This window comes from Oncorhynchus mykiss, chromosome 10, assembly GCF_013265735.2.
Source record: "Oncorhynchus mykiss isolate Arlee chromosome 10, USDA_OmykA_1.1, whole genome shotgun sequence".
Lineage (NCBI taxonomy): Eukaryota > Metazoa > Chordata > Actinopteri > Salmoniformes > Salmonidae > Oncorhynchus > Oncorhynchus mykiss.
The window spans coordinates 56478712-56491121 of record NC_048574.1 but is presented as its reverse complement, the minus strand read 5'-3'; the positions used below and the strand labels follow the sequence as shown (position 1 = coordinate 56491121).

The 12410-nt window shown below is 43.4% G+C and overlaps 1 protein-coding gene across 2 annotated transcripts in view; it reads left to right on the top strand.

The window, feature by feature from the left end:
• ctnna2 (catenin (cadherin-associated protein), alpha 2) overlaps positions 1–12410 on the top strand; it is a 672433-nt gene that overhangs the window by 156224 nt on the left and 503799 nt on the right. For both annotated transcript variants that reach the window (XM_036933400.1, XM_036933401.1), the window contains one exon: positions 4990–5185. In XM_036933400.1, the coding sequence (XP_036789295.1) occupies positions 4990–5185 (196 nt within the window). The remainder of the gene's footprint in view (positions 1–4989; positions 5186–12410) is intronic.

Below are 12410 nucleotides of genomic sequence, written 5' to 3'. Positions count from 1 at the left end.
CACATCAGTTGTATGTGACCAGGCGATGCTAGCTAGCTGTTGCTTATGGTTTCAGTACTAGAATCAAGTCAAATTTATTTATAAAGCCCTTCTTACATCAGCTGATATCTCAAAGTTCTGTACAGAATGGCCAATACATCTGAATCTGTATCTACATCTATAGAGATTAATTCTCTGATACTTTGATTGGGTGGACAACGTGTCAGTTCATGCTGCAAGAGCTCCCTGGAAGTAGTCATAATTACTGTGTAAGTCTATGGAAGGGGGTGAGAACCAAGAGTCTCTTAGGTTTTGTATTGAAGTCAATGTACCCAGAGGAGGACAGAAACTAGCTGTCCTCCGGCTACACCATGGTGCTACCCTACAGAGTGCTGTTGAGGCTACTATAGACCTTCATTGCAAAACAGTGTGTTTTAATCAATTATTTGGTGACGTGAATATATTTAGTATAGTTTTATCTAAAAAGGATCACTTTTTCAATGTTTTACCATTTTTTATTTTTGGAAATTCCCCTTCCTCCTCTGAGGAGCCTCCACTGGTACACATCCACCCGCATGCACGCTAGCATGAACACAAACACGCACATGTTCTTATGTCCATTCCCTCCGAAATGTAGAAGGTAAGACGACTTCAGCAAAAGGCCACCATATACCTTCACATTGTTTCGTAACTCATAAAAATGTATTGGCCAGTGACAGGCAGAGACATTACTTCATCACTATCTGTCTCCTTCTTTTCTTTGAGGGGCCCCTGATAGAGTGGATAAGTGGTCACTGACTGACCCTGCAATTGCATGGAACATACAGATGTAGGAACTTCATTTGACCACTCGTTTGTTCCTGAGTATTTTTCTGCGCCAGAGGAAATGCAGTTGAGCTTCGCGAGTCACTAAAAACCTGGTTATATTAACATTATTCCACTTTTCATCTCACCTTATTTTGACCAGTTAAATAGCCTAACCACCAATCAAGCAGCCTTACGGACTAAACGGTCAAATCCTGTTGTCGCAGGATTATTTTTGCCGCGACAGGCCAACTACATCTGTAGTTTCAGATTAAGATGCTACCAGCTCTCTTATCATTCTGTCGCTTCCCTCACAAAACCTTCACTGTGCATTTGTCAAGTTGATGCTCGCCATTCTCTTGCTAAGTGAGCCGGGGTTTGGGTTATACATGTGTGTGTGTGTGTGCATGACTGATGTTAGGTTCTTTGGTTCGGCACCCCCTCCAGAGTTCACCGTGTTCCTTTCATCATTTACACTGCAACATGTAACCCACAGCGGAGACAATGGCAGGGTACTACTGCAGTCACACACTGAATCATTCTGTCGTTTTGTGTGTGCGTGTCTGTGTGTGTCTGTGTGTGTGTGTCCTGCTGTCATCTGAGACATCTCACCAGTGCTCCGCGATACGTTTAAGTAAGAGTAAAGTATTACATTGTCATCAGCATGACTTGAAACCGATATGTTGCTCACTATGTTGCTTACTACATAATGAGCTAACTCTCTGAATACGTCTCTCTGCCTCAACACTTGCAGAGAGAGACCGAGGACGCTGTCACGAGGGTCATTTGTGTTCTGCTCTGACTCCATTTATCAACAGACAATGGAATTACCCAGACTCCTTTAATGGAGCTCAATGTATCATTAGCAAGGAACCAATAATGTATCATGTCGCCCGAGGCACTATTCGGAGTCCCGGGTTTGCTCGGGTGGGCTTGTCTCTGCTTCGCACGGGGTGATTTAAATGTAGCCTTCATGCTCGTCAAATACTGTAGCTTGTGTCTTAGTTACTATTTAGAGTAATTTTACACCCAGAGAAAAGTTACTGGTCGAGTCAAATTACTCTAAGAGTAAAAAGGTATCTTACAGTAACTTTAGAAGTAAGAAGAGGCTGATAATTCCTGGTTGTTACTATGTCTGCAAAACTTTGTCTTCAAACTGGTAAAAAAGTGATCTGGCCTCCAGCTTCAAGGGATAAAGGGATCATTGTGATCTCATGGATGGTCGGTCCTTGCATCCACACCTCTACATTTCTCCACTTCCATCCCATCATACAGGTAAAAGGTTAACTGGCCTGTAGGCCTCTACCTCCAGAATATCAATGGCATTTCAGTTCATTTCAGTTCATTGCTGAAATGTAGGTTCTTTCATGACCTAGTTTCCCTCGTTTGTTTTTGGTGCATGAATCCAACCTGGAGGCATCTCTCAAATAAATGGTGTGTTTCAGTATTTGGCAGCTGAGAATTGTACGCAGTGTTGTCCCGAGGCAAAGCCAGGCCCAGCTTAACCACAGCGAGCCCCACTACGCTCTCGGAGCTTCTGAGAAGCTAGCTGACGCATAGGGACACCCAACAGCTGTTTGCTTGCATGGCTGTTAGCTTGTCTCTCCCCCTGTGTGGGAAGCTCGGCTCATTACGCCTCCATTTCGGCATGGTAATTGTGCAACGTGGGGCCATTACCGTAACCAAATACAGATCCCGGAAGCTACGAAGCTAGAAACACCCCCACAACCCTTCTCAGTGGACTTGTGGAAGCGTTGACTTGTAGACACTCCTCCTGCTTCCCTGGAGCCAGACTTGAGGGTCCAATTTGATTTGGAGTCCTGTTCCTCGATTTACCCCCAAGCTGATTTTGGCAAAACAGGCCCCAGACGGCAGCACATTTTACAAGGACATTCCCTCTAGTGCTTTAGCTGGGCGCGTGTTTCATTTAGTGCTTCAGGATGCCTTTTCTCTTCTATACTCTATGTGTCTCACTCCAAACTGATGTACAGTAGGTTATACGGGTAGAGTAGCAGTTTTAGAACCAACATCCACTGACGTTGAGGAACCATTAAAACCAAGTCTGGTGTGTCTAATTGACTACACAGTTTCTGAAGAACAGAGAGGTGCTTCCTGAATCTGCCCAATAAGGTTTTCTGTTTTTCCAAACTAGGTCAAAAGTAGAGTGCTAGACATAGGGACTATGTCATTTGGGACTCTACCTCAAAGTTAATTTTCTGTAATTAGCAATATGACTCTTTGACTGCTGTAACATTATTTATTAGGAGCTTGAACGGCGCCTGGATGCTTCCACCCCCTTTGGAGAGCTTCCCATGCATGTTTCAGAAGAACACATGAAAGGAGAACTTGGAGAACTTGAAGGGAGTATCCCAGATTGAATATTCCCCCATGTATGTACTTTTATTTCCTTCAAACTTAAAAAGAGTCCTACTTTTCAATGATATTTTCTCTCAAGTCACCTTGCCAGTCTGTAAACTTGGCTTTATCATGCTCCAACTGACTTGTATCCACACACGCTCGCGTACCCACATACACGCTCTCTCACGCACACACACATACACCGCTCACACCACACGGCGCCCCAGGCCCATGTTAAAACCCTCAGCGTGGTATGGAGTCTGCCAGGCTGGAAGCTTAGTTTGGCTCTGGTGTATTGCACAGGTCAGTCCCAGCAGGGGCCTTCAATGAAAAGGCACCAGCGTCGGCAGAGATCTCCCTCTCTCTAGTGCTTTATCTGGGCACGTGTTTCAGGATGCCTTTTCTCTTCGATACTCTATGTGTCTCACTCCAAACTGATGTACAGTAGGTTATACTGGTAGAGTAGCAGTTTGAGAACCAACATCCGCTGACGTTGGGGAACCATTAAAACTAAGTCTGGTGTGTCTAATTGACTACACAGTTTCTGAAGAACAGAGAGGTACTTCCTGAATCTGTCCCAATAAGGTTTTCTGTTTTCCTAAACAGGTCCAAAGTATAGCACTAGATACAGGGACTATGGGTGACATTTGGGACTCTACCTCAAAGTAAACTTTCCATACTTAGCAATATTACTTTTTATCACTCACACAAATTTAGCTGTTAGCCCTTCTAACACACTGGCTTATTTGTGTGCGTCCTTAAACAACTTCTTATGGCTTAGATCCTGCTAACGGGATCGATATGACAACAGCCAGTGAAAGTGCAGGGCACCAAATTCAAAACAACAGAAATCTCATAATTAAAATTCCTCAAACATAGAGGTATTTTATACCATTGTAAAGATTAACAACAAGTTTATATCACCACCGTGTCCGATTTCAAAAAGGCTTTACGATGAAAGCACACAAAAAAATTATGTTAGGTCTGCAAAAAGCACACCATGCAATAATCTGAGTACAGCGCTCAGACAACAAAACAAGCCATACAGATATCAACAAGTCAGAAATAGCATTATAAATATTCACTTACGTTTGATGATTTTCATCAGAATGCACTCCCAGGAATCCCAGTTCCACAATAAATGTTTGATTTGTTCGATAAAGTCCATCATTTATGTCCAAATACCTCCTTTTTGTTTGCGCGTTTAGTACACAATCCAAACTCACGAGGCCCGGGCAAGTCCAGTGGAAAGTTCAGACGAAAAGTAATATTACAGTTCGTAGAAACATGTCAAATCAAGTATAGAATCAATCTTTAAGATGTTTTTATCATAAATCTTCAATAATGTTCCAACCGGAGAATTCCTTTGTCTGTATAAATGCAATGGAACACAAGCTAACTCGCACGAGAGCTAGCGTGATCAGCTCATGGCACTCTGGTTGACCTCTGACTCATTCAACACTCATTCCCCCCTCCTCACAGTAGAAGCATCAAACAAGGTTCTAAAGACTGTTGACATCTAGTGGAAGCCGTAGGAAGTGGGGGATCAGTCAGCAACATATCCCACAGGTCATTGAACTAGCAATTGCTGTATAAGAGTGCTTTATAACATTAATACAAACATTTTGGCACCTGTTATTTTCTCTATGTAGCCTCTTGGATCTATTTTGTTCCTTTTGACTTACCGTAGATGTGCTAGGCTGAACAGTTGTTGTTCTCCTAGATCACGAACGCGAGGATGGTAGAGTTGTAGCTGAGAAACCCGAGCCGTTTACAAAGAACCAAGTCTCGTTCTGCCTACATAACAGCATCACTTCCCGTCCTAACCTCTCCCTCTCCGTCCGTCAGGTGACCACCCTGGTGAACACCAGCAACAAAGGGCCCAGCAGTAAGAAGAAGGGGCGCTCCAAGAAGGCCCACGTGCTGGCCCTGTCCGTGGAGCAGGCCACGCAGAACTTCCTGGAGAAGGGCGAGCAGATCGCTAAGAACAGCCACGATCTCAAGGAGGAGCTCATCCTCGCCGTGGAGGACGTCCGCAAGCAAGGTATGTCTGCACAGGGACACCATACCATGTAGTACTCTTGTGTTTAGAGATATATGAATCCATTAAATGGGACAGCAAGGTGAAGAGAGTCCAATGTACTCACAGGGATACCATACCATACTTTTCTGGTGTATACTGTTCATGGAATGTGACAGCAAGCTCTCCAGACCCCAGGGTGTATTCTGATTCCCATCCGGAACTGCTGTGACATTATGTATTAGGAGCTTGAACGGCGCCTGGATGCTTCCACCCCGTTTGGAGCGCTTCCCATGCATGTTTCAGAAGAACACATGAAAGGGGAACTTGGAGAACTTAAAGGTAGTATCCCAGATTGAATATTCCCCCATGTGTGTACTTTTATTTCCTTCAAACTTAAAAAGAGTCCTACTTTTCAATTATATTTTCTCGCTCTGAGCCTTAAGTCACCTTGTCAGTCTGTAAACCTTGCTTTATCACGCTCCAACTGTCTCGTATCCACACACGCTCACGTACCCACATACACATACACGCTCTCTCAGACACAAGCCCTTTCACACACGCACGCATGCACGCACACACACACACACACACACACACACACACACACACACACCACACAGCTCCCCAAGCCCATGTTAAAACCCTTAGCATTGTATGGAGTCTGCCAGGCTGAAAGCTTAGTCTGGCTCTGGTGTATTGCCCAGGTCGGTCCCAGCAGGGGCCCTCAATGAAAAAGCACCAGCATCGGGAGAGATCTCCCCCTTTCTCTCTCACTCTCTGTCTCTCTCTTTCACTGCATGAAAATTCCCCTCCTCTTCCTCTCTTCAATCTAGAACACCTGCCCAACAAACAATGTCTGGATTCAGTTAAACCGTGTCACTCTTCAAGCAGGCACTTAGCAATCTCGCTTTCTTGTGCAGTCATCGTAGCCAATTTACTGTGGTAGCTATCAAGCTGTGGAGGAGAAAGGGTTGTGTTGAACTCAGACCCTGCTTATCAGTCATGTGTTCTGTTTTTAACATGGACATTGATTAGGCTAGATTCCCTTGCTGAGTAAAATGTCAGTGCAGAATAGCGTAAGTGTTTGACTCTTTTGCAGCAGGCTATCTGCTTCAGAGTACAGTATTTGCATTATTTAATGTCATCGGTTAGGGCTCACTGGACACAAGCAGACATATCGTTTTCCATTTTCCATTTTAATGCCTGTCAGGTTTTTCCAGAACTCGTTTATTTACTGTCATTACATTTGACGGAGGCCCTTCTACAGGAAGTTGGCACTATCCTCTTCTTCTATTGGAGCAGGCCATCAGACTGTTAAATAGTCCCCAGTAGGCGGCCTCTGCCCGGTACCCTGCCCTAAATCATATGAATTGGGTGCGTAACCCATTAGGGCATCCACCCACGCAGCCAGCACCATCAATAAACGATGGATGTTGGCCAAATGAGCCACGTTTATGTGTCCTTAAAAACAGCCTATAGTCTAACACTATTCCTTGTCTTGATGTAAAGAATTACAAAACGTTATAGCCTATTGTTTTATTGCTTTTTACTTTCCCCAAACAACAATTGTCCACCTCATGGTTCAGCTGTCAGAGATTTGAGCACCATCAGAGCATTGCATGCATAGACCTGTAGGATTAGGTGTCCACGGTATGATATGAATATTTAGAAAAACTACATGTAAAGCATGAGAAGTTGAGGCCTAGCCCCGGAGATAGAGAGATATGCAGGCGGCATGTTACAACACAGACATGTAGTTATCCTTGTCACGTAGGCTAGCCTACTGCATCTGCTACACAAATATAGGTGTACCGAAGGAGGCTACTTCGTTCATATTTTTGTTAGAAAGATGAGCATTATATTGTCAGAATATAGGAGTAACTTTGGTAGGACTGAAACATTATTCCTCGCCTCAAGGTCAACTGTCAGAGTGAGTTGGAGTGCTGGTGGGTACTGCCTTCATATCATAGGCCTGCAGTATAATAGGTTAATAACCACACCACACCAAGCTTTCATTAGGGTACTATAAAAAGTAAGTCGAGACAATTTTTATAGGTAAAATACGAGCAGAATATTATATTGTGGCAAACCCATTACAGTTGGAACTTGATTTGGCCAAAGAAAATGGCTCAGAATGAAACAAAACACTTCCAAACTGGTTTATACCTTCTCAAAAGGTCCAGCAATTAACAAGAAAGTCTAGTGCCTACCGTCCCTAACCAATTACAGCAATGTGCTAATTATATGTATTTTACAACAGGCCTACTTATATAACCTATCTTAAACTAAATATGGAGCACACAATTAAATAGACAGATTTGAATTCAAAAATGTCTCAACAGAATAAAACAAAACACATTTTGAATATTTAAAGAACTGGTTTAGAGTAACAAATATGCCCAGAATAATAACAATGGTATACTGTGATAACAATGATAAAACAAATTATTATGAATACCAAAAAATGTATTAAGTTTTAAAAAATTGCATCCTACCTGAAAAGTGAGTTGCACAGTAGCCTGCATCTTTGTCCACTTCCCTTCTTTGTCCAGTATAATATTTAAATGTGGACATGCCCCGTGTGGGCTTTTTACTATTGGCACATTCTCTAACTTTCGTTTTACTAAATCAAATCAAATCAAATCAAATGTATTTTATATAGCCCTTCGTACATCAGCTGATATCTCAAAGTGCTGTACAGAAACCCAGCCTAAAACCCCAAACAGCAAGCAATGCAGGTGAAGAAGCACGGTGGCTAGGAAAAACTCCCTAGAAAGGCCAAAACCTAGGAAGAAACCTAGAGAGGAACCAGGCTATGTGGGGTGGCCAGTCCTCTTCTGGCTGTGCCGGGTGGAGATTATAACAAAACATGGTCAAGATGTTCAAATGTTCATAAATGACCAGCATGGTCGAATAATAATAAGGCAGAATAGTTGAAACTGGAGCAGCAGCACAGTCAGGTGGACTGGGGACAGCAAGGAGTCATCATGTCAGGTAGTCCTGGGGCATGGTCCTAGGGCTCAGGTCCTCCGAGAGAGAGAAAGAAAGAGAGAATTAGAGAGAGCATATGTGGGATGGCCAGTCCTCTTCTGGCTGTGCCGGGTGGAGATTATAACAGAACATGGCCAAATGTTCATAAATGATCAGCATGGTCGAATAATAATAAGGCAGAACAGTTGAAACTGGAGCAGCAGCACAGCCAGGTGGACTGGGGACAGCAAGGAGTCATCATGTCAGGTAGTCCTGGGGCATGGTCCTAGGGCTCAGGTCCTCCGAGAGAGAGAAAGAGAGAAGGAGAGAATTAGAGAACGCACACTTAGATTCACACAGGACACCGAATAGGACAGGAGAAGTACTCCAGATATAACAAACTGACCCTAGCCCCCCGACACATAAACTACTGCAGCATAAATACTGGAGGCTGAGACAGGAGGGGTCAGGAGACACTGTGGCCCACTCCGAGGACACCCCCGGACAGGGCCAAACAGGAAGGATATAACCCCACCCACTTTGCCAAAGCACAGCCCCCACACCACTAGAGGGATATCTTCAACCACCAACTTACCATCCTGAGACAAGGCTGAGTATAGCCCACAAAGACCTCCGCCACGGCACAACTTAAGGGGGGGGGGGGGAGCGCCAACCCAGACAGGATGACCACATCAGTGACTCAACCCACTCAGGTGACGCACCTCCTCCAGGGACGGCATGAGAGAGCCCCAGTAAAGCCAGTGACTCAGCCCCTGTAATAGGGTTAGAGGCAGAGAATCCCAGTGGAAAGAGGGGAACCGGCCAGGCAGAGACAGCAAGGGTGGTTCGTTGCTCCAGAGCCTTTCCGTTCAACCTCCCACTCCTGGGCCAGACTACACTCAATCATATGACCCACTGAAGAGATGAGTCTTCAGTAGAGACTTAAAGGTTGAGACCGAGTTTGCGTCTCTGACATGGGTAGGCAGACCGTTCCATAAAAATGGAGCTCTATAGGAGAAAGCCCTGCCTCCAGCTGTTTGCTTAAAAATTCTAGGGACAATTAGGAGGCCTGCGTCTTGTGACCGTAGCGTACGTGTAGGTATGTACGGCAGGACCAAATCAGAGAGATAGATAGGAGCAAGCCCATGTAATGCTTTGTAGGTTAGCAGTAAAACCTTGAAATCAGCCCTTGCTTTGACAGGAAGCCAGTGTAGAGAGGCTAGCACTGGAGTAATATGATCAAATTTTTGGGTTCTAGTCAGGATTCTAGCAGCCGTATTTAGCACTAACTGAAGTTTATTTAGTGCTTTATCCGGGTAGCCGGAAAGTAGAGCATTGCAGTAGTCTAACCTGGAAGTGACAAAAGCATGGATTAATTTTTCTGCATCATTTTTGGACAGAAAGTTCCTGATTTTTGCAATGTTTCGTAGATGGAAAAAAGCTGTCCTTGAAATGGTCTTGATATGTTCTTCAAAAGAGAGATCAGGGTCCAGAGTAACGCCGAGGTCCTTCACAGTTTTATTTGAGACGACTGTACAACCATTAAGATTAATTGTCAGATTCAACAGAAGATCTCTTTGTTTCTTGGGACCTAGAACAAGCATCTCTGTTTTGTCCGAGTTTAAAAGTAGAAAGTTTGCAGCCATCCACTTCCTTATGTCTGAAACACATTCTTCTAGCAAGGGCAATTTTGGGGCTTCACCATGTTTAATTGAAATGTACAGCTGTGTGTCATCTGCATAGCAGTGAAAGTTAACATTATGTTTTCGAATAACATCCCCAAGAGGTAAAATATATAGTGAAAACAAAAGTGGTCCTAAAACGGAACCTTGAGGAACACCGAAATTTACAGTTGATTTGTCAGAGGACAGACCATTCACAGAGACAAACTGATATCTTTCCGACAGATAAGATCTAAACCAGGCCAGAACTTGTCCGTGTAGACCAATTTGGGTTTCCAATCTCTCCAAAAGAATGTGGTGATCGATGGTATCAAAAGCAGCACTAAGGTCTAGGAGCACGAGGACAGATGCAGAGCCTCGGTCCGATGCCATTAAAATGTCATTTACCACTTTTTTATATCATTTTACCATTTACCATTTTACTATATCTCCATTCCGTTTATTTTTATTCTGAAAAACTCCCCGGTCCTTTGCGATTACAAGCATACCCATAACAGGATGCAGCCACCACTATGCTTGAAAAATAAAGAGAGCTGTACTCAGTAGTGAGTTGTATTAGATTTGCCACAAACATGACTATTTGTATTCAGGAAAATTGCTTGAATTGCTTTTCCCCCATATTTGCAGTGTTACTTGAGTGCCTTGTTGCAAACAGGGTGCATGTTTTGGAATATTTTTATTCTGTACAGGCTTCCTTCTTTTCACTCTGTCAATTACGTTAGTATTATAGAGTAACTACAATGTTGTAATCACAGCCATTATAGTCTGTAACTGTTTTAAAGTCACGATTGGCCTCATGTTGTAATCCCTGAGCAGTTTCTTTCTTCTCCGGCAACTGAGTTGGGAAGGACGCCTGTATCTTTGTAGTGACTGGGTGTATTGATACACCATCCAAAGTGTAATTAATAACTTCACTATGCTCAAAGGGATATTCAATGTCTGATTTTTTATTTTTACCCATCTACCAATAGGTGCCCTTCTTTGCGAGGCATTGGAAAACCTCCCTGGTCTTTGTGGTTGAAACTGTGTTTGAAATGTACTGCTTGATTGAGGGACCTTACAGATATGTAAGGTGTGGGGTACGGAGATGAGGAAGTCTTTCAAAAATCATGTTAAACACTATTATTGCACAGAAAGTGAGTCCATGCAACTTATTAATCAAGTTTTTACTCCTGAACTCATTTAGGCTTGCCATAACAAAGGGGTTAAATACTTATTGACTCAAGACATTTCAGTTTTGATTTTTTTATTAATTTGTAAACATAAAAAAAAAAACATAATTTCACTTTAACATTACGGTAGGCCAGTGACAAAAATCCATTTTAAATTCAGGCTGTAAAATAACCAAATGTGGAAAAAGTAAAGGGGTGTGAATACTCTCTGAAGGCTCTGTATATAAAATTTGAGCTGCGTGCATCACGAGAAAATGTATTGATTTATTTCACTTTGCCTGTAAGAACGCTGATGAACACGGGCATGTCTGATTAGCGGGCATGTCGGATTAGCCTGCGCTGTGGTGCAGACTCTGGTAGCATGCAGGCTGTCAATGAATAGCTTGCAAGTAGATAGTGAGAAATAATCAGGAGGCCTCATATTACATTAATTAAATCTATGAAATAACCCCCCCCCCCTCCCCCAAGCTATTTACAGGCAGTTAACACTATTCTGCATATATACATTTTCCCATCTTCAATCAGTTCAATCACATTGTTAAAATGTTTTCATTCAGTTAGAAAAGCAACCGTCCTGGCTGAGCCCCATGCGGGCGCACCGATATGCTTTGCAGTTACAATGTAGCCAAGCTGTGTCTGTATGTGCCTATTCACCCAAATAAAAAGTACAGGATATTTGTGTCTTGATAAAAACAGCTCTGCTTGCAGGCCCGGTTAAACCTGGAGGCGAAAGGGGGCTTGGCCCCCTCAGCTGAAACATGTGCCACCTCTGTCCCTATATAAAAATACACCAAACTGCTGTGTAATTTGACCTTCAAGAAGATAGAGGATGCTTCCTAAATGGCACCCAGTTCAGTCCCTGGTCGAACGTAGTGCACTATATAGGGAATAGGATGCCAGTTGGGAAAGGTCCTAATTGGTTTAATTGGCTCAATACTTGGCCCTGGCCAGGTCCAATAACATCCAATCCAAAATGTTCACTAATCAATGGTTGAGGATGGGTCTGGTGCCCTTGAAACAAAGTGGTATTTTTCTCATCTGCCATTCAAAAGACAGTAAACAGCAAAGAGTCAAAGTGAGGTATTTGAAAGTGAGTTTGAAGCCCAGAGTTGAAAACAATATATCTTGTCTTTTTCTCTTGCACCCTCTGGTGCTGGATTTGCTCACGCCAGTCTAAACCCTCTCCGTTCTACGCAAATCTGATTCTACACGTGACCATCGGTTGCAAAATTCCTGTAACTTCCACCAAACTTCCCAGGTTTGGAGAAATTCCTGTTGAAAGATTGCCGAAATCAGGTGGGAATAAGCAGGACATTCAAAGGAAATGCACTACCCTAGTTGTAGCCTCGCCTCTATAGCCGACCGTCCATTTCACACACACACTCATCCCTGGCCCCATTACACACTTCCCAGGCTTAGCAT